This window comes from Aegilops tauschii, chromosome 6, assembly GCF_002575655.3.
Source record: "Aegilops tauschii subsp. strangulata cultivar AL8/78 chromosome 6, Aet v6.0, whole genome shotgun sequence".
Taxonomy (NCBI): Eukaryota; Viridiplantae; Streptophyta; class Magnoliopsida; order Poales; family Poaceae; genus Aegilops; species Aegilops tauschii.
Window position 1 is genome coordinate 455014350 of NC_053040.3, and position 26436 is coordinate 455040785.

The 26436-nt window shown below is 44.1% G+C and overlaps 4 protein-coding genes across 10 annotated transcripts; 2 read left to right on the forward strand and 2 right to left on the reverse strand.

The window, feature by feature from the left end:
• Window positions 1-10671: 10671 nt before the first annotated feature.
• Window positions 10672-15098, forward strand: LOC120967166 (nitrilase 3). 5 transcript variants are annotated; one of them, XM_045230454.2, is made up of 5 exons: window positions 11821-12775; window positions 13113-13140; window positions 13215-13585; window positions 14499-14603; window positions 14801-15098. In XM_045230454.2, exons 3-5 carry the CDS (start codon window positions 13441-13443, stop codon window positions 14863-14865), a joined length of 315 nt encoding a protein of 104 aa, XP_045086389.2. In that variant the 5' UTR covers window positions 11821-12775; window positions 13113-13140; window positions 13215-13440; the 3' UTR covers window positions 14866-15098. The 5 variants fall into 5 exon arrangements, with proteins under 5 accessions (XP_073358534.1, XP_045086389.2, XP_073358535.1 ...); XM_073502434.1 differs by having other exon boundaries at window positions 13117-13140; XM_073502433.1 differs by having other exon boundaries at window positions 10672-12775; window positions 13113-13585; window positions 14499-14658.
• Window positions 15033-17132, reverse strand: LOC109760555 (20 kDa chaperonin, chloroplastic). Of its 2 annotated transcripts, XM_073502430.1 has the most exons (6): window positions 16999-17019; window positions 16843-16908; window positions 16465-16644; window positions 15842-15997; window positions 15620-15697; window positions 15033-15465 (listed from the first exon to the last, which is right to left on the reverse strand). In XM_073502430.1, exons 1-6 carry the CDS (start codon window positions 17002-17004, stop codon window positions 15292-15294), a joined length of 660 nt encoding a protein of 219 aa, XP_073358531.1. In that variant the 5' UTR covers window positions 17005-17019; the 3' UTR covers window positions 15033-15291. The 2 variants fall into 2 exon arrangements, with proteins under 2 accessions (XP_073358531.1, XP_020174954.1); XM_020319365.4 differs by having other exon boundaries at window positions 16843-17132.
• Window positions 17133-17265: 133 nt separating this feature from the next.
• On the forward strand, window positions 17266-23998 carry LOC109760551 (uncharacterized). Of its 2 annotated transcripts, none has more exons than XM_020319360.4 (17): window positions 17266-17469; window positions 17576-17669; window positions 18728-18772; window positions 18885-19052; window positions 19131-19215; window positions 19335-19441; window positions 19929-20009; window positions 20238-20290; window positions 20364-20463; window positions 20600-20743; window positions 20962-21058; window positions 21299-21518; window positions 21597-21693; window positions 21793-22836; window positions 22951-23043; window positions 23122-23399; window positions 23609-23998. In XM_020319360.4, the coding sequence occupies exons 1-17, from the start codon at window positions 17357-17359 to the stop codon at window positions 23748-23750; spliced, it is 2961 nt and encodes a 986-aa protein (XP_020174949.1). In that variant the 5' UTR covers window positions 17266-17356; the 3' UTR covers window positions 23751-23998. The 2 variants fall into 2 exon arrangements, with proteins under 2 accessions (XP_020174949.1, XP_020174950.1); XM_020319361.4 differs by having other exon boundaries at window positions 17268-17469; window positions 18866-19052.
• Window positions 23999-24028: 30 nt separating this feature from the next.
• Window positions 24029-25015, reverse strand: LOC109760552 (uncharacterized). The gene is made up of 3 exons (XM_020319362.2): window positions 24605-25015; window positions 24426-24506; window positions 24029-24344 (listed from the first exon to the last, which is right to left on the reverse strand). The coding sequence occupies exons 1-3, from the start codon at window positions 24945-24947 to the stop codon at window positions 24172-24174; spliced, it is 597 nt and encodes a 198-aa protein (XP_020174951.1). The 5' UTR covers window positions 24948-25015; the 3' UTR covers window positions 24029-24171.
• Between the last annotated feature and the right edge of the window lie 1421 nt (window positions 25016-26436).

The window sequence follows — 26436 nt, forward strand, 5'->3', positions numbered from 1 at the left end:
TGCTTTGCTCCCCCTTTCCTTTCTTCACGGTTGTCGCAACCAGATGCTGGAGCCCAGGAGCCTGACGCCACCGTCGATGACGACTCCTACTACACCAGAGGTGCCTACTACTACGTGCAGGCCGCTGACGACGACCAGGAGTAGTTTAGGAGGATCCCAGGCAGGAGGCATGCGCCTCTTTCGATCTGTATCCCAGTTTGTGCTAGCGTTCGTAAGGCAAACTTGTTTAACTTATGTCTGTACTCAGATATTGTTGCTTCCGCTAACTCGTCTATGATCGAGCACTTGTATTCGAGCCCTCGAGGCCCCTGGCTTGTATTATGATGCTTGTATGACTTATTTTACTTTTAGAGTTGTGTTGTGATATCTTCCAGTGAGTCCCTGATTTTGATCATAGACGTTTGCGTGCATGATTAGTGTACGATTAAATCGGGGCGTCACAATTTGCTCTTTTTATTCAGATCTATTAAACCAAAAAAACAAAAATACTTTGCTGCACTTTATTTTATTTGCGATCTATTATTTCAATCTATTACAATTTTTCCCGTCCACGCACCGTTTCTGGTGCCATACCCCGAAAGGGATTGACAACCCCTTTAATATGTCGGGTTGCGAGTGGCTGTTATTTGTGTGCAGGCCGCAGGGGCTGTTTACGTTGTGTTGCTTGGTTCTCCTACTGGTTCGATAACCTTGCTTTCATATCTGAGGGAAATACCTACCGCCGCTGTGCTGCATCATCCCTTCCTCTTTGGGGAAATACCAACGTAGTTTCAAGCGACATCAATATCTATGTCGCTGACACGTACTTCATGCACGAGGGCTTCTTGGCAGTCTGCGCAGAGCACCATGAATACGCGAGGGACTAGATCGTCGATTTCATGGTCGCCAATAAGGACAAGGAGACGATTCTCGTGCCTTATCATCCCTTGTAAGTCATCTGCGCGGATATCCTTCTTTCGATTTCAATCATTCATTTGCACGGTGGAGGCTAATTAATTTGAGGTGTACTTATTTTGCGCAGCGGCGGGTGCGCCGTCCTCATCATCCTTTATCCCCGATACTCCCACGCTCTTTACTTGGATACGTCGAAGAACATGAACAGAAAGGATTACACCCACATCAAGTCTGTTCTCGACAGTGCTATCTTTTACTACGGCGTACGGGGTGGAGAGATCAAGGACACGAAGAAAAGGGACGGCAGGCCCACCTTCGGCCATAAGACCGACTTCTGCTGCATCCAACAACCGAGTGATACTCTTAGTGATGGATTCTATGTCCTACACCACATGCTGGAGTATAGACGGGATTAGCAGAACCTTCGCATGTCACCTAAATCCGGCGATGCCCATATTCTGCAATGGGCAAAGAACGTAGGAACTATCCCGGATCATCGACTTTGAGGTGAGTTGTATCACATCCAGCGTGAACTTGCCCAAGTCATCGTGAAGGAGGTCCTCGACAAACCAGGTCTGTTCTACGAGGAAGGGCAAATGTCGCGGGAAGACGTTTGAACACGCATAGCCGCTCAGCGTCTCGACCTGAAGCCTTTCACTAAGCTCGGGGACTATCTCCCTGACTTGGATGGATGGAATGACATGTTGGAGTGATTGTCGATATATGACAATGTGTTCGTTTAGTCCATACTTTCTGAATGACAAAACTTTGAGTTATGCACGACGAAACTTTATTTGTGATGTAATTAAACCGTCCTCCTCAACTAGCGAAGATCACTCTGGTTAGAGCATTTTGGGTACGATGAACTTTGTTATTTATACTTATGATATGTTGCTTCTATTTTTGCCGAGTCTATCTTTTTCTGTTGCTCCAACCATATATGTTGCATATCGGACGTGGGAGGCGTACTGGGCCATGGCCTAGTAAGCAGTCCGTTCGGCTGTTGTTTACTCCAGACGAAAAGGGCCACGATCTTTTTCTTAGAAAAACAAGAGGATGGTTGGTCGATCGCTCCACCTCCCCAGGACCCCGTCTGTTCCTCTGTTCGAGACGGCGGCACCCTGGTTCCTCTGGCCTGGGCTGGGCGTGTGGCCGGCGATGGGCTGAGCCGGAGCTGATCCATCACACGAACGGCTTGTTACATCATCGGCCAGTGGCTGTTTGTCCGTTCCTTCGTGATTACTCATTATTTAAGATTGCTAACTTTTAAAGATTGGTATTAGGATTTAAATTTCGAGGTTAGAGCGTGCGGAGTTCATCATTGAGGTTATTTTTTACTTCAATTGAAAATTGCATTTGTATGACAACTGTGTTCATAATTTCGCTTCGTCATTTAATGTAGAATTGGTCTGGGATTTTGGTGCTATTTTATATGTTCTGTAATCAAATCAAGGTTTACTTTAACTGGTCAGAAATTTTGGAAACCAATGGATTACCTTATATTTCGTTGGAACCTGATCTTTTTTGCTGCACATTTAGGTACTGTGAAATAAAATCCGTATGCATCTCTTAACACAAAATAACCCATAGGCTGGTGGAAGTGCTTTCGAGGTCGCATGATCAATTACCCGTCTTGCCAGCATACCCCAAACGCGCGCATTAGGGAAAGGATTACCGAGGCGTCAAACCCGCGCATTAGGGAAAGGATTGACGTGTGTTGACCACTAGAATGCAAAGAGATTTGTGTATACAAAGGGTTAAATATTATATATTCCGCTTATAAATAAATTTGAAATTAAAAGTTTGTTTAAACTTTTAGGCAAAAAAGCCAAAAAAATGAGAATTTTCAAAAAACCGGTTCTTTCGCCTCCTACAGAAAACCCCGCATCAAGAAAAAAATACTTGAGCCAAACACCCAAAAATTCCAGATTCTACACTTAGGCTTAAACTTGCCCATGCTTCACAAAATTTCTGGCTCCGCCCCTGGGTACATGTTAGCTGTAGCGCCTTATCAGTAGCGCGGCACCACGCGCTACTGCTAGACTTTTCTCTAGTAGTGCAATGATGTATTATGATGATAAGTTGTTAATGATGTGATGATGATGATGATGATGATATTGATTATATCATTGGGTGAAAGAACCGCGGATTAGTTTCAAGTGGATGTCCATCCACTTGAAACTAGTCCACGGTTCTTTCACCCAGTGATGTAATAACTCATTATGATGTAAAAACAATCTCTAAATTGTTGTTGTATGAAAACTTATATAAAGGTGTATGAATACAACATGAAATAAAAAAGAAATATAATACAGAATAGTAGTAGTAGCGCGGGCCGCGAGAGGCGCTACTCGTAATTACCAGTAGCGCCATTTACAGGAAGCGATGCTACTAAGTGGATATAGCAGTAGCGCGGGTTGACCCACGCTACTGCTAACCTTTAGCTGTAGCGCCTTACTAGTAGCGCTTGCACCCGCGCTACTGGTAGGCCTAAAACCCGCGCTACTGCTAGGCTTTTCCCTAGTAGTGAAGATGAACTAAAACTTACGATCTCGTCCTATGCCGTGTGCAATTGTCACCTTGCCTCGAGCTGTTGAACCATGTTGCAAAACTTGATGACGCTGATCTAGATAGCATGCCAGTGATACGACAACGACCTCATGTTGTGTGGTTGAATGATTTACATGTCGTAGCACGCAATGTGCTTTCGTGTGTGAAACTTTCCATGCACTTTCTTCCAGAAGGGCTCCCCTCTGCTCCTGCCTATGAAATCCACTTATACGGCCAGCCACGCATCGCACAACAACTCGTCCCCCATGGTCGAGTAGCTCACCATCCTTCGTACTCTAAAAATCGATATAGCATTATAAGCTCAGTGGCATTTGACCGAACACCTATCGGGCGTGGTGACCGCCATGGAGGTCGTCAACAGGGGGTGGAGTGTACCAGGGTAAAAACGGCTCCAGGGTGGGCAGCTCTGTCGTAACGGCGAGCGGGCGCATCACTGTTGGTTGTGGACATCCCGACAATGCCTCTTTGGCGGACGGATACAAAGAGCGGCGGCGGCGGAGGTGGAGGATGCCGATGCAAAGCAAGGGAGACAAGGGCAGAGTGGAAGGAAATGGGACCGGGAGGGGAGATTGGGTGGGCCAGGGGTGTCGGAGTCCTACGTTTCAGGTGTCCGGACTCTCGCAAACATCCCACAACTTTGTCTCATTTGCGAGAGAAATTGCGTTCGGGCCGCCCCGCAGACCGATACGGACCCGCGTTGGATGGCTTCCGCGATCCGGACAATTTGGCAAAGAAAAAACTAGTAGAATAAATTACAGAATTAAAACAGATACAGGTGGATAGCGCGGTCCGGACGGATGTAAACGGTTTCCGGATCCACCTTAGAGATGCCCTTAGGCTGGCTTCTCTGCATGGTGATCTTGATGCCTTTTTTGGGACGTTGGATATGCAAACTGATCCCTAGGAACATGTGTTCGTATCCATTGGATCCTTTTTCGTATCCGTTTTTAGTCGCTTCTTTCAGTTTTGTTAGGGTTTGTGTCCTGCTTAGGAAGGCGAGACGGCGGCGGCTCCTTGAAGATGGAATAAAGGTCTGCCCGCCTAGCCCCCGTTTCGGTGGTGCGTCTAGCATCGTTGGTGGGCGTGTGGAGGTGTGTTCCAGCGGATCTATCTTTGATGGATTTGCTCGGATCTCTTCATTGTTCGTCCATGTTCGTTTGTCTTCGGTTTGGATCCTTTCGATGTACATTATTCTGCTCTGGTGCGCTGGTCCTATGCGGCCTTAGCACGACGACTTCCCGGCTGTCTACTACAACAAGTTGTGCCCGACTCCGGCAATGGAGGGGCGATGACGGCGGCGCGCCTTCGGCTCGCTTCAGTGCTTGTGGTCGTCGCTATGTGGTCTACGGATCTGGTTATAATTTTATTATTTCTGGTGTTCGTTGTACTGTCATGATTGATGATGAATAGATCAGAAGTTTTCTCGCAAAAAGAAAAAAAGAAAAAATGTACGGTACACATGCTTGTTTGCATTGGAGGAGGAAGAGAACAGGTAGCATGCATAACTCTAACACTATCGTCCATACACTGTTTCTACAACGAGGCATGAGCTTGCAAAAGAAAAAGAAAAACTGTAACCAGGCTGGATATATAGAGATGAATGAAACTCACTATCACCCTGTGTTTATTGTGCTGGGCAGCCTTGTACGATGAGCAGCAGCCAGCAGGTCGACGACAGTGAGATGGATGGTCAGCCGCGCGCTCATTTGGACAGTGGTGGTGGAGACATGCTATCCGACGGCCACTGCATGAGCGCGTACGTGCGAGGGTGACGGGCGTCTCCTTGGCACTCCGTCGATTTGACCCGGTCGAGCTCTAGCCGTACGTGGTGGCGGTCCCTCCTCGTCTCTCTATCTAGAAGGTTAGGAGTTACTCCCTTCGTTTTAAAATAGATGATTCAATTTTATACTAACTTTATACAAAATTGAGTCGTCTATTTTTGAACGGAGGGAGCTATATACGGAGGTGGAGTTTGAACTTGGCGGCGTGCATGAAGACCTACTTCTGGCCGGTTGACCTTTGTGTTTGTGGTGTACGTGGGCGCGACCCGACGGTTAACCTTTGGCCCGGTCCTACTCGTACGCATCGTGCGCGCTCTGTTGCTGGCGCCAATTTTTCTTGCTTGACCCTCTGCCGTCTCCACCCACCTGCATGCTACTACTCGATCTATACGCTACGCTGATCCATTGACCCGTTTTATTTTCTCTCTCTCTCTCTCTCTCTGGATAACGTACAAAGTGTTCTTTCTTTGTATGAGTAAATAATAAACATTTCGGTCGCAGTCAAATAGATCTCACATCTTTGCTTGGGCATAATACACTTCAGTGAGACTCGGTTTGGACGCGGATCTTGCCGGCGGGCAACTTTTGTGGAACGGAGGGTATCGTCCCAATGCTATCTATCCTTGCCGTCGTCCCTTGTACACTCCGGCCTGGACGGAGAAATACACTTTGGTTCCTGATTGTATATACACCCTATATGGAGATTTTTTTTTTATAATCAAACAAAAAGTCAAAATAGTGCAAAAGTATTTTTAGATTAAACTTGACTTTGTTTTGCACTAGTATATAAATTTTCACTAAAAGAAAACCAACATTGACTTCAGGCCAAAAAAGATAAAATTCATTTGCTATTATAGATCACTATTCACACCATTTTGAGCGAAAATTTGTCTTTTTTGAAAAGAAGTCAAAGGGTGATTTTATTTTTGTGAAATTTTTCTCACAAGTATAGTAGAAGGTCAAGTTTATTTCAAAAATATTTTCAGATATTTTTTACTTTTTATCGAATTGCTAATTTATTTTTCATATAGGGTGTATATACACCCAGAAACCAAACATTCCCGTCCTCGGACAGTTTTCCCTCTCCCCGGACTGACCATGTCGTGATCTGCTCGAAAACCGACGGAGCTGGACGGCGGTGCGGGCTCGCAACGGCGGCGTTGAAAGGCCTTAGCTAGCTAGGTTGGCCTATCGTGGTTGACGGTGACAACCTACAAGAAGCACGTTAGGGCCGGGTAGAGTACAGAAGTACTCCCTCTATAAAGAAATATAAGGCCATTTAGATCACCAAGATCACTAAAGTAGTGATCTAAACATTCTAATATTTATTTACGGAGGGAGTACCTTCGTGGACTGGACGTAAGGATAGACGATTTATCGTTCCTTAACTGCTCCTCCCACTGCTAGCTGTTTATTTCTACCACTCGATGCTCGCCCTGAGCTAGCGGTTAAAGCGTCATATCCATTATCTAAGGCCATTTTTCTCTACCGTACGGGTTATAGTAGACCTCAGGTTTTATCGCCAGACAAGTCGGACTACGCACAAAAACCCAACACCGCATTCGGAGACTGCAGCAATCCAAAATGTAATGTGACTTTTTCTTTAATTTATGAGTGTGTTTAGGACTCATCTAGATGTGACATATTCTTTGTTTGTGGCTCTCTGTATATTTCTTCCTTTGTTAAGCGAGATTATTTTTCGGCCTGTTGTGTCAGTCCGAACGTTAAAAGCCCCAAAATGTGAGTGGCGGCAGGGATCTAACGCGCGACTGCTTGATTGTCAGTGCGCCTGGCTAACCACTTGACATGACACGACTTCGTGGCAAACATGTAGCGTATTAGAACCTGATGAAGTCATTAGCAGCGACAAGATCTGGGTCTCTTTTGAAACTTTAAAACATGATATATATTTTTTTACAAGAATAGTGAGTATTTTTTGAATGTGAACCTTTTCAAAAAATTATTTTTTTTAAGAACTCGAACATTTTTAAAACGCAAACCTTTTTTGAATCTTTGAATAACTTTTGAAAAATAGGAACCTTTCTTAAACATCAACATTTTTTTAAACTTCAAACAAAATTTGAAAATGCCACATTGGTACATAACCAATTTTGGAATAGTTTGGTTGCTTACCACATGTGTCATGTGGTCACATCAGCAGATAAACAAAGCCCCACAGTTGCATCATTTGTTTGTTTTGTCCTGTTTTTATCATTGTTTGTTTGTCTTCCACGACACCAGCCCAAAACGACGGGAGCTTCTTCAATTGGTCTGACCCATTGGTGTCAAACTGACAGCGAGCCGTTGCGCGCAAAAAGAAGAATGTGTCGCGGGTACTACAATTCTAACTACATACCTCCTGCTGGAGCACACATCTTGCTAGCCACTACAAACGACGAGTTGTCATGACAAATGAGTAGCGTGAGGTCTAAAGAACTAATGGCGGCGGCGTAACTGGACATTGAATGCAAAATTGTGAGCACATTTTGAACACTTTTTCAAAATTATGAACATTTTATGTCAAACGCGAATAACTTATGAATTTTTTGAACATCTTTAAAACTGTGAAGAAAATTTTAAATTCCCGAACATTTTTTGAATTTGTAAACAAACTTGAAAATGATAACATATTTTTAAGTTCTGATTTTTTTAACAATAAATACTTTTTTGTATTTTTGAACATAGCTTTTTTAAGGTGAACATTTTTTAAAAATTCCAAACATTTTTTGAAAATACGAATATTTTTTGAATTCGTGAACAAACTAGCCTTATAGACAAAAAAGATATGACTCGAAAGGGTGTGTCTCATTTCTATACAACTATGAGATTTCGTAAAAGGTGGGGAACTAACTCAATGGGTTGGGGACTAAAAATCACATAAATAATGGCTTAGAAAAACACAGGAAATCTTGGGTCCCTCTGACTTGGTTGCACATCTTTCAAAAAGTATTCAAAAAATAAGTCGAAGATGGGCTTGCAACTGGGACATTTAAAAAAATGGGTTGGGCCAAAAAAACAATGTTGAGCAGCTAAAAATGGCAAAAGAAAGTGGAATAGTAACTGTCAATGTCGGGGCTCACATTTTGCATATTGAAGATGGAATTGTACCTGAGATACAAAAATGGCCGCTTGCCCCAGTTGTGTGTTCATGTGAACTTGTAATTGCAACAAAAAAAACTTGGAGCCCAATTGCAAGACGATGGTGGACTTGCAACTGAGGCGAAGAATAAAAAAGAACTAGTTACTCCTAAAAACGAGGGAGGGCTTGTAACTAAGCCAAAAAATAAAAATGTTTTAAAAAAGCCCGACTGCAAGTAGAGAGTGGGCTTGCAGCTAGGAGCAGAGAACAAAAAACGTTGGTGCTAGTTGTAAGCCCGAGATGGACTTGCAAATTCAGCCAAAAAAAACTTTGATCACATTTGTGAGTTGAGGATGGACTTGCAACTGGGATGAAAACAAAGCTATGGGTCGAGTTGCGGGTCGAGGGTCAACTTGCAACTGAGACAACTACACAAAAGTACGAGATCAGTTGCGACTGGAGAGTGGAATTGCAACTGGGACAACTAAGAGCCTAGTTGCGAGGCGAGGGCGGACTTGCAACTCGGATGGGAAAAAACTACGGTCCTAGTTGCGAGTTAAGGGAGACTTGCAGCTGGGATGAAAAAATAAACTATGGGCCTAGTTGCGAGTCGAGAATTGACATGCAGCTGGGACAACTGCACAAAATTACGCTACGGTTGCAAGTCGAGGGTGAAGTTTGCAGCTGGGACAGCAACAAAACTATAGGCCGAGTTGTGAGTCAAGGGTGTACTTGCAGCTGGGACAACTACACTACGAGACCAATTGCGATTCAAGAATGGACTTGCAACTGGGACAACCACGAGCCTAGTTGCGAGTCAAGGGTGGACTTGCACCTAGGATAAAAACAATTTACAGTCCCAGTTACCAGTCGAGAGTGGACTTCCAACTGGTATGAAAAACAAACTATGAGCCTATTTGCGAGTCGATGATGGACATGCAACTGGGACAACTACACAAAACTACTATACCAGTTGTGAGTCAAGGGTGGACTTGCAACTGAGACAATAACAAATTACGAGCCCAGTTGCGAGTCGAGCGTGGACTTGCAACTGAGATAAAAAATAATAACATATGCCAGTTGTGAGTCGAGAGTGGACTTGCAACTAGGACAACTACAAAATTACGAGCCAAGTTGCGAGTCAAGGATGGACTTGCAACTTGGATGAAACAAACTACGGTCCTAGTTGTGAGTCAATGACGAACTTGCAACTGGGACCACTACACAAAACTATGATACCATTTGCGAGTCGAGGGTGGACTTGCAATTAGGCAAATAACAAACTATAATCATAATTATGAGTCGCATGAACTTGCATTTGGCATGAAAAATAAAGCACATACCTAGTTGCGAGTCGAGGGTGTGCTTACAATTGGGTCAACTACGAGCCCATTTACGAGTTCATGATGGACTTGCAACTGAGACAAATACGAAACTATGAGCCCAATGTGAGTCAAGGGTCGACTTGAAACTGGGATGAAAAAAATTATAGGCCCAGTTACGAGTCAAGGGTGGATTTGCAACTGTGTGAAAAACAAAAAAAATGCTCCAATTGCAAATCGAGGGTGGGCTTCCAACTCGGATAATTACGAGTCTAGTTGCAAGTCAAGGCTGAACTTGCAACTGAAACAACTACGAAACTATGAGCCTAGTTGTGAGTTAAGCATCGTCTTATAACTGGGATGAAACAAATTATGAGCCCAGTTACGAGTCAAGGGTTGACCTGCAACTGGGATGTAAAACAAAACATAGGGCGAGTTGCAAGTCAAGGGTGAGCTTGCAATTGGGATGAAACAAACTATGAGCCTAGTAGAAAGTCAAAAGTGAAGTTGGAACTAGGACAACTACTCAAAATTCCGATACCAGTTACGAGTCGAGGGTGGACTTCAATTGGGACAACTACACAAAACTACGCTACGAGGTGTGAGTTGAGAGTGGACTAGAAATTGGGACAATAAAATTAAGAGAAAGTATATTTTTGGTCCCTCAAGTTCCCACAAAGTATAGGCTTGGTCCCTCAAGATTTTTTGGTATACATTTGGTCCCTCAAGTCTCAAAACCGGATAAGTTTGGTCCTAAACCAGATTTTGAGTATATTGACCAGTTTTGACCGCCACAAAACCGCCCGATGAACAGTAAATTCAAAAAAAAAACTTCAAAAAATCTGAAATTTTTTGGGGTCGAATATGCTTACATGCGCAAGATGCGAACAAAATTTCAAGCTCTTTCGGCACGCGAGGAGCTCGTGGCAAAAAGAGAACAAAAATATCTGCTTGATGAATAGTAAATTCGAAAAAAATCAAAACAAAATCAAAAAATTATGAATTTTTTTGGGGTCCAATATGCTTAAGTGCGCAAGGTGCGACGAAAATTTTGTCCTGAAATGAGATCGGACGGGCTCTTGCAAAAAATTTGTCATTTTTTTGAAGTTTTTTTTCAAATTTACTATTCATCAGGCGGTTTTGTGGCGGTCAAACCCGGTCAACATGCTCAAAATCTGGTTTATGACCAAGCTTATCCGGTTTTGAGACTTGAGGGACCAAATGTATACCAAAAAAATTTGAGGGATCATGTCTATATTTTGTGGGAACTTGAGGGACCAAAAACATACTTTTCTCATAAAATTATGGGCCTAGTTACGAGTCGAGGATGAACTTACAACTGAGAAAACTACGAAACTACAAGTCTAGTGCGAGTCAAGGGGGACTTGCAACTGGGATGAAACAAACTACGGGCTTAGTTGTGAGGGCGTACATGCAACTGAGACAACTACACAAAAATACGATACCATTTGCGAGTTGAGGGTGAACTTGCAACTGAGACAATAACAAACTACGAGCCCCGTTGCGAGCCAAGCATGGATTTACAATTGAGATGAAAAATAAAACATGTGCCAAGTTGTGAGTCGATGGTGGATTTGCCTATGAGCCCATTTATAAATTGAGGATGGACCTACAAACTCTTCATTGGGCCACACAAAAACACACAACGAAAACGAACGAAAGACAATGTTCGCCGCCGGCGACATATATAGGCCCATGTGAAAAGAAACACGAGAACAGACCGATACAAAACAAAATAAAACAATAGGACGTGGGACAAAAAATAACAAGCTCACGTGGGTAGGGATGATCGGGTTTGTGCGAAGATTAAAACAAACAAACCGGATGGTTACAAACTTAGATGAGACATCACTATATCTCATCTAGATGCAATTTAGCAAATCTGAAAGAAAAGAAAATCTAGTTACGATATCCTCTGGCTACGCAATTGAACCAAAATAAACAAAACAGGGAATGAAGAGCATGATTGGTTCGATGCCAAAAGTTGGCATGCCAATATTTGGCAAATACAAAATGTTGGCTAGTGATTGGTTGGCTACCAAATTTTCTTGTCAACCTCACAAAAAGTTGTCAACATTTGGCAACTTTTGATTTTGCCAAATGTTGGCTTGCCAAATATTGGCAATGCAAAATGTTGGCATCAAACCAATTATGCTTGAAAAGACATGTGACCCTCCAAAAAAATGTTGCAGCCAACAAATAAACCCAATACCAAAGCATAAAAATGGCCCACTAAAAAAATCATATTGGCCTCACTACTTCATGACGAATGAACAAAAAGCAGGACACAATGGCAACGAGCACAACCCAGAAGCATGTATATCTAATGGCATATGAGTTAGATGCGACATTGTTAACTCTCCTCTAAATAAGAATTAGCAAAACCAATCCGATACGGGATCCCGAGATCACGCCGCGAAAATGGCCCAACAAAAGATGCACGCGCGAGCAGGTTAACAAGTAGATACCAGACATACAACATGACACAAGACGCGCGCGACAACACAACCCACGATCATAATTTGCATGACATTTAAAGCAAACGGTTCAAGAATTTAAAACAGCTAAATAAAGAAGAAAAATAAAAATGGAAAAGAAGGAACTAGAAAATATAAATAAAATACCAAAAAACATGAATTTAAAATAGTTCATAATTGAAAACAAATAATAATGAAACAGAAAAAAGAAAAGAAAAACAACAAAAAATGGAACGCAGCAGCCCATATAAAAACAGGAAAAGACAACAGCCCATGAGAAGACATTAAAAAAAACACAGCCCATACGAGCCTGCGCCGTATCTCCCCTACAAAAAATTGGGCTAAAAACTTGGTAAAAATTATACATTCCCCACCGCATCGCCGCCGCCGCGCCTCAGCCTGCGGCACCTCCTCCGCCATGGATCCCGCTGCTCGCTAGCCACTCTCCTCTCACCGGTTGTCCTGCGTCGGCCGCGTTCATCCTGCGCCGCCCCGCGTCGCCCCCGGTCGTCCAGCCACCTGACGCCGACGCGCCACTCCGGCAGCTGGCCCTCTACTCCAGGCGCCGCCACCGCCCGGCCACCCAACGCCGACGCCCCACTCCAGCAGCTCCCCGACCAGCTCCGCGAGGTAAGCCACCTGCTACGATCTGTTCATTTTTTCGCATTTTCTGATGTGTGCACTGATGCTATGATCTGAACAAAAAAATTAGACAGTAGTCAGCTCTTTATTTCATTGTATATTGGATAGTGAACTTGTTTTGATGTATATGATCTTGAAAGTGAGCTCATCTTGATGTATATGACCTTGAAAATGAGCATGTTTTGATGTACATGGTCTTGAAATTGAGCTTGTTTTGATGAACATAAACAAAAATTCTAGACCAGAGCTCTTTATTTCATTGTGCATTGGACAGTAGGCTCTTTATTTAATTGTGCATTCTCTTTTGCTTTGTTCCTTGTGCTAGATAGTGAGCCACTTTTGCACAAGCCGCAGTAAGTCCACCAATCCCCCCCTCTCTTCTTCCTCAGTGGCCCTGCCTCTAAAATTGCCACCAAACTCCCCACAGATGGGCTGGTGCTCCCCGTCCACTCCCCGGCAGCTGCTATCCACCGTCGCACTCTTCGCCTTCGGCGCAGGGCTCCTCACCTACGGCGCACACCTCTCCTACGTCCACATCGAGCCCCAGCGCGAGCGCACGCTCGCCCGCGATCAGTTTGTCCGCGACTACTTACGCAGGAAGCACGACAAGTAGCCTGCATCCTCTCCTATTCCGGGTCCATTGCTCGGCAACGATGTCTTTGTGCCCCATGAGCCCCAGCGTCAGGCCTGTGATTGCGGAGATGGAGATGAACGCCGGCACCGACCAGGATGCCACTACCGTGCGGGCCACTGTTGTGCAGGCCTGTGGGATGTTCCATGACACCCCTGCAACGTTCGGTACGTGCTCTGACTTTGGTTTCCCTGTTGTTGCTAGTAGCTCGTATGGTGTTCGATCATTTGTCTCGCTAGTGTGTTTGGATCGGGTGCTGAGCGCTAGGTGCTTGCTTGCTTGCTTATCTCACTAGCACGGACTTGCTTTTTTGTGATCTATCGGACTGATGCCTCGAAATAGTAAGAATGGTGTGCCAATCAAACTTGAGCTATTTTATTCTCCTTCATTGACTATAGTCATATGTACAAAGGAAGAGTTGTGCTTTTCCGATGTCAATGGACTAGGTGGAAAAGGAATTGACAGTTTTCTTGAATTGTAGTTGGTGTAATTGACTAATTGTCTTAGTGGCAAGTTCCATAGACAAAATTTCTTGCTTGGAAAATGAGGTGTTTGATGTACGACACAACACATTAGGCAGAAAATTGCAGTTATGTTCTTAGGTGGCACACAATTCCCCTTGCTGATGGGAGACTGCTGATCTGGTATAAACTTTCCATTTTGGATATCAAGGGGGCAGATGTTGATGTCACATCTGATTTTTCTTCTTCTTAATTATACATGCGCAGAAGCAATTACATTCGCAATATATAGAATGTTTAGTGTAAGAAAAGCAATCGTAATTGACAGCTGTTATGTTATTGAACTGAAGGTGTATAGAAAAGCAATCAAGCAAAACCTCAAACAAACTGATAAATTACAGCTGCTATGTTATTCAACTGAAGTGTGTATGATATTTGATTTCTGTTCCTGTCTTTTACAGCATTTCAAGTAGAGCTCCATAATTGACAAAACCTTTGCGGCTTTGACCTTGTTACCTGTATTTGTGAAATTTCTTTGTTATTCTTCTAGTTGATGGTGTGATTCATTATCAATGCACATTCTTGTTAATACCACTGAGAAAAATAAATAAATTAACAGAGCACACCGCGGTTTGCCCTGGAGGGAGTTCCATCATCTCGCCATCTGGGGCAGTGTTGGCAGGCCCCAACTATGAGGGCAAGGCCCTCCTCGCAGCTGACCTGGGTGAGAAGAAACTGATGGCTGGCTTCCAGTCTATGCTAAATGTGTACTGTTTTGGGTACTTATACGCAGCACAACACAGTATATTGATTTATTTATACGTTTTCAGTAATCACAGCTTTCACCAATATAAATCTGTATTGTGACTGAAACATCACAAGTACATAATTCTTAATAGAAACTTGGTGATATGTTTGCAGACATTGGTGAAATTGTTCGGGCGAAGTTTGATAAGATCCGAGGCGCACGACTGACGATGTTTTGAGGACCTGATTGATGACCAGCAATCTTTCCGTAGCTGTGTGTAACAAAATCCATGTTGGCAATACAGCAATAGTTGTGCCTTTGTATTTCTTGTAAGGGCATCTACAATACATACATACTATATACATCTACCCCAATGGCTTGTAGTATATTGGATTTTGAAAACCATTCTAGGGTAGAAATAATGTGTTTTTCTTATTTAAATTTATAAGATCATGGACTGTCGATTCGTAATCAGAGGCAGCTAATTCTACAAACAACCTTGGCTGGCACAAAGAATAGAATGCAGGAGTTCAAATCAGTGAGGAAAACCAGCTTGGTGCAGAGCCACAAACATTGAAGGGGATTCTCATTTCTCTTCATCTAGTTTAAGCTGCCTTTGGAACATTTAGGATCAGGAAAACCGCGCCTTGCGCTACAATCCAGCTCAAGAGAGGATAGCCATCAGGTCAGATACCCTCAGCACGATGTAGTTTGTGCCATCGGCACCCTTGAACTCGGCGCCAGCATACTTGGAGTACAGAACGGAATTGCCTGTGGATACCGGCAACGGGATCCTCTTGCCTTCCTCGTCCAGATGGCCCGGGCCGACAGCGACCACCTGTCTCCGACAAGTGAACATGACATTAGCTCAAAAGTAAGATTGATTCGAGCTAGATAGATGCCAAGGTACAGTTGCAACATGACCCGTGCAGCTCAGAAACATAGGCATCATAGACATCAAAATTGTCCAACAGAACTAGTAAATGACTAACCGTTCCAACAGATGGCTTCTCCTGGACACTGTTAGTCAGCAGCAGCCCCCCCGCAGTTTTATCTTCAGCTACAGCTACCTGTTATACAGGTAGAAAAGCATGAAATGATTATTATAACAAGACTAAAAAAACATAAGACAGAAACAGCCACTAAACTGACACCAGCGCACAGTCCAAGGCATGTAACCAGATGTACAGAATAAATGTATGTGAAATATCTACCTTGATAAGAACACGGTCGCTAAGAGGCTTCATGTCTTTCACATCCTCCGTCTCCAGAATACCTATGATATCGTCCTCTTTTAGGATCAGATGGTTGGAATCATTCAACTCCACCTCCATTCCAGCATACTTCGAATATACGACCTGAGCCCCAACCTACACAACAGATGATACATGTTACATCTGCCTTTACTCACCAACCACTGGCACAAACTTGTTGTATTGACAACTATCACAGCAGAAGACATGTAGTAAAAGGATGAAACCAGACACAGAACTGACATAACACGCATAAAATCCTAGAATGCAAAAAAGTAAGGCAAGTTTCATCATATTAGCATTTTAGCATGCTTCTGACTGGATTTGTTATATCCCAAAATCCTACTAATAAGACTGGAGCATACTGACTGTATTGCAAACTAATTATCACAGCAAAATATATAAAAAGGACCAAACCAGATACAACAAAACTGGCGCAGCATGTGCAATCCAGGAATCCAGATAGTTAACACAAGTGTGTTGCAAGCTTCATCGTATAAGCATTTTAGCATGCTTCTGACTGGATTTGCTACAACCAAAACACTGCTCATAAGACTGTAACAAACTGACTGCACAAGCCATACCTTAATGCCGACTTCCACTTTGCTATCCCCAATGGTTCTTCCCTCTCCAACAGCAACCACCTCACCACTCTGAGGTTTAGACTGCGCGGTTGAAGGGAGCAGAATCCCACCGGTCGTCTTCTGCTCGGCAGTCTTGGTCTTCAGAAGCACTCTGTCGGCCAAGGGCTTGACCGTCGTGTACTGCAACCACCGGAATAACAGGAGATTGTTTCAGATCCGCAAGCATAATACTCCGGCAACCTCATTATTCAGTTAGTCCCCTCTTCTACAGTTCGACCATACCAACTGCTATGCGCATGTAAGAGGGCGCACGAGAACCACCACCCCTCGCGAAAAACAAGCAGCGAAACCATGCCGCATTGCACGGGGAGCACGCACCTTGGGGGCGACGACGGTGGCGGCCCTGGCGACGAGCCCGCGGAGCGCCCCCCGCCGGGCCGCCGGCGCGGCGACGCGCCGAGGCTCGACGGCAGCCGCCCCCTTCCCGGCAAACCCCGCCGCGCCGACGGCCGCGGCACCGCAGAGCTGCACCGACGCCATTGCCCGAGGATTTTGCTCGTAATAATCCGAAGATAAACCCTAGCCTAGAAGATGAGCACAGCAGCGGAGAAGCAGCAAATGGGAGGGGAGCGCTTTATCCATCCATCGTCCCCGAAAAAAACCGGGGCTTCTTCTGGTGGGCCGCGAGTGCATCTTTCGGCCCCATGCGTGTCAAGATTACGTGGGCTACAATGGGCTTGGAGGCCCAGGTCGTCAACTCAGCCCGTAACTTGGATGTCAAACGGGCCTGGCTGCGTCCTCCTCCTCGGCTCCGATACCCATTCCCGAGCGGCGGAAAAAAAAGAACAGAGCAGCGGCGGCGATCGCCACCGCCGACCGAGGGAGGGAAGCCATGGGCGCCGCCGTGGCGGAGTGGACGGTGGCGGCGGTGCTTCTGCAGGTCGCGGGCCTCTCCCTCTTCCTCTACGGGTTCTTCCCCGTCAAGCCCACGCTCCCGGGCTTCAGGTCCGCGCCTCTGCCTCTCCTCGTCTCTGCTTTTCTCTTGAGCCTTCAGGCGGTGTTTGCTTACTCCGGTTGACGCGCGTCTGGTGTGTGGTTGCTGACCCTGCAGTGGCGCGGAGAGCTACCGGGCGCCGTCGTGCGGCCCCGTCGGCTGCGGGGAGGGGCCGGCGCTTCCTCCGGATCAGCTCAGATCGCTGTACAGGGTACGGCACTGCTTCCGTTTCGATTGCTCGCTCTACAGTTTAGCAGATCCGCCTCGTACTGTTTCAGTCCTGTGGCGGAGCTTGCACCAGCAACAAGGAGGGGCCAGCATCAGAAGACGCACGAATTTAGTAATTTAGGATGATTGTCTCCACTCTTGATTCTTCAATCACTTGCATACTCCAAATATCATGACTAGTTTTACACAACTGCAAAAAAATGTAGGGGGTCGGGAGGGGGGCGTTGGCCCCCCTTGGCCCTTATGAAGCTTTGCTATGTTCTAATGTCCGTCCAACAAATCCTAATTTTGTCAAGGGATCATCCCACCCTATGATTGGATTGAGAACACAGCAATACAAGTACAACAGACTTTTTTTTTTTTGAAAGAAAGGGGTTCCCCCCCTGCTCCATTTTTTATTAATGAAGCAAACAGCGAAACCACAAATCCACATCCAGGCAAAAGCCTTACATCAAAGATCAAACCTAAAACTACCCCCAGCAAAACACTCCAGGGAAACAGAGAACAGATCAGGCTGCAGCCAAAGCAGTTCAAAGCAGCAACCACTTAAGCTCTTTTTTATTACATGCCCCTACTGATTGCAACACTACTGCATAAACGATTCAGCAGGTAATGTAAGAATCAGAGTTTAGGATACAATCAGCAAAGCATGAGGCGGGGAACGGGGTGAACTGGAGGAAGAAGGCTACTGCCTAATTCATTTTCTGGTCGATGCCCCTCCGTGTGCTCGGGGGGCATTGGCCTCCCTTGACCCCAATGAAGCTTTGCCACTAGTTCCAGAATGTTCTGATGTTCGTCCGTCAAATCCTAATTTACTACTGTTTTAGTGTTATAGAATGTTATAATGGCCCAAGATTTTAAAGGACTGCAAATATTGTCAAGGGTTGCCACATTCTATGCTGATACAGAACTTCGTATGTACTCAAATTTAGTACAAATTATTATGCATTTTATTAGCTTTCCTAGAGCTTCTTATGTACTCAGTTTAAGTTATGCATTTATGGTTTTTAATGCTTGTGATTTGTGTATGATTCATTCCAGGAACTTTCAGAGGTCCCCCATGTGTATGATCGCTTGGTATTGATGGTATGTCCTAAATCTATATGCATGTTACTGGCAGCATAATCCTGTACATTTGTATGACTATTTGTCTTACCTTTTAATGTTTGGCCTTTTGAGTCTATGAATGTCAATTTAGGTGATAGATGGGCTACCTGCTGAATTTGTACTGGGGAGAGGTGGAAAACCTCCAGCCAGAGAAATGATGGAGTCAATGCCATACACACAGTCTCTGTTAGCTGGTTGCAGAGCAGTGGGTTATCATGCAAAGGCTGCACCTCCAACCGTTACAATGCCCCGACTAAAAGTATGACTTACTTTACATAGAAATTTTTATTTGTACAAATGCCAAATGTTGAGCAATCCTAAGTATAGTTTCTTTTAGGCAATGGTGTCAGGGGCAATTGGAGGTTTTCTAGATGTAGCACTTAACTTCAATACTCAAGCCTTCTTGGATGACAATATTCTTGGTTAGAACCTCTTGCTACCTTCCTCTCTCTCTCTCTCTCTCTCTCTTGCTAGTCCAACTTTGTATGCCAAATTAGCAATAAGGAATTGCTTATAGGTTACACTTTTATATTTGTCACAGATCAACTTCATACGATTGGTTATAAATTAGTGATGTTGGGAGATGAGACATGGATCAAATTGTTCCCAACACTGTTCTACAGACAAGATGGAGTGAGCAGTTTTTATGTAAGTCCTGTCTCATGCTTCACATGCTTTTCTTGCAATGAGATTTGATGAGCATTGATTATTGGAGGATAAGTACATAAATTGCAGGTTTAAACGCTGATAAGTTTGGTTTCACTATCATCTGAAGCACTGATCTAACAATTACTTCACAACAAAAAATCATTTCATCCCTGTGTTTTTTTTTTCAGAACAAATGAAAATATTACTGAAATCATTTGCTGATAGACCGAATTTCAACATTTTAAATTTTATGTGCTTGAGATCTCCTTGCCATCTTTCGGGCTACTTCTCTGGTGAACATATGACACTCTTTATGGAGCGTATCGACTACTTTACCTTTGTGCACAGATATTTGTATATTAGGCACTTGATCGTATGAATTGCTGCTTAAGTTTTGCTAATAACAGTGATTTGTTTGTTCTTTACAGCCTGGTTTATTATGAGTTAAAATTTCTTTAATGATTTGTAAGTTGTAACTATATTGCAGGTTAAAGATACGGTTGAGGTTGATTTCAATGTGTCTCGTCATCTGGAATCTGAGCTAGCTGCAAAAGACTGGGATGCATTGGTACATTTTTAGTGATGCTTCCGTGCATGTTTGCTTATTTTATCACTTATGGCAGATAATGCTATCTCATTCTCTAGGTTCCAACCATGTAGCCAAGTTTCCAGCTAATGTTTGTTATGGTTGATGTCTAACTTTCTTTACTTGCCTTAGCTTTTTTTGGTTGTTTGACAAAGTTAACTGCAATCTTTTAGGCTAATACTGAGAAATTCCTTTATTTGACATTTTCAGATTCTTCACTATTTAGGTTTGGATCATGTTGGCCATATAGGTGGCCGCCAGAGGTATATTCCATATCAATTTCATGTATTTTTGTTTGAGCAATGCCTAGTTTGAATTCAAGTATCAAAATGACAGTAATTTGATGACCCCAAAGCTAAAGGAGATGGATGATGTCATTAGAAGGATCCATGCTGCAGTTACGAGCATTCAGGATAATTCACACAGAACACTTCTGGTATGTGATCCTTCCATTTGATTTGAAAACAAGACAATCCACCAAAAAACATGAATTTCCAAGCTGCCACATCTGAGAAGATAAAGGTTCTACACTATTTTCTCATAAGGATTTTTGCTCTGCCCGTACATTTCAGGTTGTGGTCAGTGATCATGGAATGACTGAAGTTGGTAATCATGGAGGATCTTCTTACGAAGAAACCGACTCCCTTGCCCTTTTTATAGGACACAGTGTTGAGAGCTCACATTGTTCGCCTTATGACCAGAAAGAAGCACTTCAAGTATGAATATATACTTCTCTCAGCCTTATCCCTAGATATTTTGAAGCTCTAGTTCAGTTTGTAGTACACTTGTGAATTTTGATAGAAATTGTTGCAGTCTGTGATTATTTTATCACAAAACTTTCCTTGGCACTCAAGCTAAAGAAATCAGTAATATCTGATGGATAGTGTTTCAAGATACCAACACGCAACTCTGACCAGTCACCTTTTTTTGCCAGGTTGACCTTGCCCCAACTCTAGCTCTGCTCTTTGGCATACCAATTCCAAAAAACAATATAGGTGTCTTGCTTCCGGAGCTTTTTAATTCTTTGGCAGGTGAACATATGTGCCTTCTTTATCAATTGTGTTACACTTATTCTGGATGTAGAAGTAGATGTTTATGCTTGTGGACTTCATATTGATCTCAATAGGTTTAAGTTCCTGTTCGATGTATAATCACATGCCGTTTTGATTGTTATATTCTCAATTATGTGAGAATATTGGATTGGTGTGCAAGTTACATGATTAAGTACTCTCAGCTATCAGCTCTGAAACGGTGTCTGCATCTTGTCTCAGATGATCAAAAACTGCGCACCCTAGAACTGAACTCGTGGCAAATCTTAAGATTGTTACAAAAACAGAGACCTGCTTTCTGCTCTGAAGACTGTGTTGACTCAAAGGATGACTTTGGAGCTGATATGCTTCCTGAATCTACTGAGAAAAAGTTGTGCCGTTTGCTTTCCAAGGCTTTTGCTTCTCATCGATCCTCACTTCTTCATCGAGATTCTAATTTCAGGTGAGTTTATGGTCCTAATTTCCTAAAATGTTGTGAATATGATCACCCACCAACGTTTAAAAGAACTCTGCTGTTCAGGTCCGTTGAAGCAGCTGGGCTCTTTGGGGCTGCTGTGGACTCCTACTCTGGCTTCTTAAGACATGCGAGTGAGTGGTTGTCTCACAGAGCGACTGATGTAATTTTACTACCTTTGCAGTGTTATAATTTTATACCCTACTTTTGCAGTTGCCTTTATTCCGAGTGACTCATCTCCTTTCACTGTTTATATTTGCAGAAACCACTCTATTTGCTTGCCTCTGCAATCTCCTTGATGATTATTTCATGTTTTTCTCTTGCCGGAATTATCTCTTGCATATTTAAGGGGCCGCCGCAAATTAAAGTTGAACACCATTCTGAGTTGGATTTGGATAAAAATTGGCACCTTGATGAGGTTTTCATTCTAATGGGGATTTTCCTCTATGTTGCCAGCCTTGGTTCAAGCTCTTTTGTTGAAGAAGAGCAGTATATATGGCATTTTCTCACTTCTACTCTCTATTTAATATTTCTCATCAAGACAGTCCAATCGATATTGAAAGAATCAAACTCAACATTAGTCCATAGATCGGAAACAAAGACATTTCACAAAAATAACTCCTCTTATCTTGCCAGCTATAAGCTAATCCCAGGACAGCAAGATGGTTGCAAGTTATATACTGTCCTTATTGTTCTTGTGGCTGGGAGAATTCTAAGAGCTTGGTATCAAGGTGGGATTAACTGGGTTCACTTTCCTGACATTTCAAAGATATTGAACCAGTCGGACTCTTCTATTGTGAAGTCTCTGCAAACTATCTCAGTTCTTGCAGTTGTGGTATTATATTCAGTTTCACTCATGTTACTGAGAACAAGGAGAATTCTTATTATAGGGCTATGGTTGAGTCACCTTTCATGTGGGCTTTTAGTTATGCTTCATATCTGGAAAAGTCAGGTCGATACTTCGGTACCAATCAACAACCATAGCACAACATCAATAGCTCAGATTTTCTATGTCATCGCAAGTATTTCAGTAACTTGCACTTTTCTTCTATCGCCATGGATATTTCCAACACATTCTAAAGAAGCAGAACCAACATCCTCCTCCGGCTCCAATCCTGAAAAGGCGCATGGCCTCAATCATTCAGTGTTCTTGACTGGAGTAACATATACAATGTTCTGGTGCCTTCTTCAATTGCTTCTGCAACAACCCATAAATGCAGTCCCTGTTCTGCTTATTCTCTTGCAAATAATCTCGAGTGTGATTTATTTTTCTCTGGAGAAATCATTGCATAGGCAATGGGTGCAGGTTAGTTTATTCTTTATGATCTTTGTTAGACCACCATGTTCTTTTCCCCAGGTTGATGGAATCATGGGAAGTGGTTATTTTCGTTGGCTAACAATTGGGCAATAAACGGCGTAGGTTGTCGCAATGCAATTCTTGGGAATGACCGGCCACTTTGGCCTTGGGAACACCAATAGCCTCGCCAGCATCGATGTTGCTGGAGCTTTCATTGTAAGTTCAACATAAAACTCTCTGACGAAGTGCCTCTTCTCCCAATTTCCTTCATATTTAACCATCTAATTTTTACAGGGCATCTCAAGCTACTCCACGGTCCTCTCTGGGGTTCTGATGTTCATCATTACGTATGGGTCGCCTCTGCTGTTATACCTCGGGATGGTGGTCCATATGTCGGTAAAAGATAGTAATGATATCTCCACTCCGCAGCAATGGAGCAGCGTCCTGAGCAGAATGATTGCACTGCCCTGTTTGCTCCCTTTGCTCGTCAATTCTATTGCCCTGACTTCGTACACCATTGTCCTGCTGCTCATGAGGAACCACTTGTTTGTGTGGAGCGTGTTCTCGCCAAAGTAAGTGCGCAATGAAACCTTTACAAGCATAATGGTTAGTTACTTGACAATTTAAGCGATCAACAGAAGGGCCGGCGTCAGACTGTTTTCACTGGTTGTGATGGTTATTGTGGATACATGTTTACTTGCTCCAGCGTATAGATCGCTTGCCTATGCTTACATCTGGTTTTTACTGCTATCTGACAAGCTTCGTTCCCCACTGGCAATAGGTACCTCTACGTCTGCGCGGCGACAGTGTGCACATATGCTGGAGTGTTGGTTATAGCCATGACCGGAGCTTACACCTGCGCCGTGTTGTCGTTCAGGACGAGGAACTACAGAGACAAATCCGTAGATCAGATTGACGGCTAGGTTTCCTGAATTAGCAGGCATTGTTAGACAAGGAAAAACAGTAGTAGTAGCATCGTCTTCGTCAGAGGTTTTTGAGACAAACTTTTGTCTCTGAAGAGTGTAAATGACGCGCTTTCCCCCGGTATAATCGACACTCTTTTTTAGACCAATCTTTTGTTTTGTTCCGACATTTTTAGACCAATGTGTCTGACCATTTCTAGACCAATCTGTCTGACCACTTTTAGACCAATCTTTTAGTTTTGTTCCGACATTTTTACTGTATTTAGGCACCCGCGGTATCAATATATTATTATTTCAATTCACAACCAAAAGAATGCGTATACAAAGAGCCAATGTACACTCTCCTACTACCAAACAAGCACACAAAACACATAGTAGTAAACACGTATTGCAGCAACGTCGAGTGCTTGCCCAGCTCAGCTCAAACCAGCATGGCTCCAAGTGCGAGGATCACTGCGAACAACGCAGGCACATGAGCACCGTCTCTCCAGGCAGAGGCCACCTGCGGCCTCGTCTGCCCCTGGCTCTGGCTCCCCGCCGGTGGCGTCGCCGTGGTGGTTCCCGACGGCGACGGCGGCGCCGGCGCCACCGGTGCTGCACATCGTACAGAATCATCAGTGAGAATCAACAGCGACATAAGAAGAGAAAGTTGGTGTGGCAGGTTGAGTTTCTTACGCAGCGGGGGCATGGCGGGAGAGGCCGAGGCCGCGACGGGGCCCGGAGCTGGAGCCGGAGCCGGGAGCTGCGCCGACGCATCTGCAGTTCATCGCCAACTCCGATCGTCAATGGAAACCTCACCTCACACAATACTATATAACACTGATGATCCTTGCTTGCGGGCAGGATGGACGTACCTTTGCACTGAAGCGGGACGGCCATGGAGTTGCAGGCCCTGGGCAGCGTGACGGCGAGCGTCCGGTTGACCGGCACGCCGCCGAGGGGCACGCTGCCGGTGAGGAGGAGGCACGCGCAGCCCGTGCTGGCGTTCACCAGTGCCGACAGGGACCGGCAGCAGCCCGCCGTGGGCGACGAGCTGTTGCCGTTGGTGATGTAGCTGAGGCACGGCGTGAAGCTGGAGACGAGCGACGCCGTGCATGACGGCGTCGCCGCCGCGGCCTGCCCGGACGCCGGCGCCGGCAAGGCCAGGGCCAGCAGCACGGCCGCGGACACGGCGAGCGCGAGCAGCTTGGGGTCCATTGCGATACTATACTAGGTAGTAGTGTTTTTGGAGGGAAGATCAAGAGCGTGGATCGATGAGGCTGTGGTGGAATGCATCGTCTGTTGGCCGCGTGCGATTATATATACGTGCAGAGGCGTGTCGTGCTGGTGGTACTGGATCAGAAGGTAGCTGCACCAGTGTAGCTACCATAACTAACCGTCATCTGTCCCTTAAATGGTTTCTTTTGAATAAAAAAGTATTGAGGTGTCGATGGTTGAGATCATCCGATCCGGTAGGATTAGGAAGAGCCCGTCACCAAATGCCTGCTTTGGTCTCGTTGACCGTCCATATCCATATGTACTCTTTTCGTTGCTGATGAAGAAACCACACCTACTCACTGAAAAGATGGAATATTTATTACTCCCCATCTGCATCCAGGGCATAAGATGGAATATTTATTACTCTGCCTCTCCATGGTATTTGAAAATACTTACTCCGTTTCAAAATAAGTGTCGTGGTTTATATAGAGAGAGAGTAATAAACATAGGAAACCATAAACATCGCATGACAATTCTGTGAGCACTCGGTACATATACAGAATGTACCAAATGGGTATGCGCACTACTGATTAGGTCTTCAACTCCGGGTTCTCCAGAATCGGATCCTGGAAAACTTGTGTTGTCTATGGAGAATGATTTTTCTACCATGCACGGGATCTCCCGTGCAGTGGCGAGCCCTCTAAAAAAATTCCCTTCGGTAATTAGGCTACGGCTGGGGGGCAGTGGCCACCCCAGAACTGCACGTAGCTCCGCCGCTGCTCCCTTGCATGCTAGTGTCCCACCGTACTACCTATGATGCTATGATGACTTGTGGTTACTCCAACCTATGACCCTACCTGATTCTTTCCCTTCTCATATTAACCCATGCATTTTCAAGTTGAGTCTGAAATTTTAAAACCATGTAGTTTTTGAATGAAAATTTTGATTTCTGGCTTGTTTGCATATTTGGGGTCCTGGAAAGGAGATTTTTTTTTTTTGAACAAGATCAGTCATGGATATATTTCCATAATTTTTAAATAAGAATTTTGAAACTTGGTGAAACTATAGAATATAAAACCATCAAATTACAAAACTGTATATGATGTTCTAGAGTGCGTCTTTGTGTTCCTCAATCGAAACAAATTGACATGAAATGAGTTCCACAGACTATATCATTGAATTTTACACCATGTTTCATGGAGTTTCATCATCTTTCGTAAGGATTTATCATGTTTCAAAAATTATCACAATGTATTGAAGAGTGATCTTGTTTAAAAGTCCTCGTCACCAGGAACATAAATACGCAAACGAAAGTTAAATGAGGCTTTTGGTTCATAAGATAAAATGATTTCAAACTTTGAAATCATATGAAAAAGCATGGGTGTGTAGTGTGCTGCATGGGAAAGAGTGGGTGCATGGACCATGTGATTAATGGGTGAATACAACTAGAGGAGGTGTAAATGCATCTGAATCTCCATCTAAATCCAAC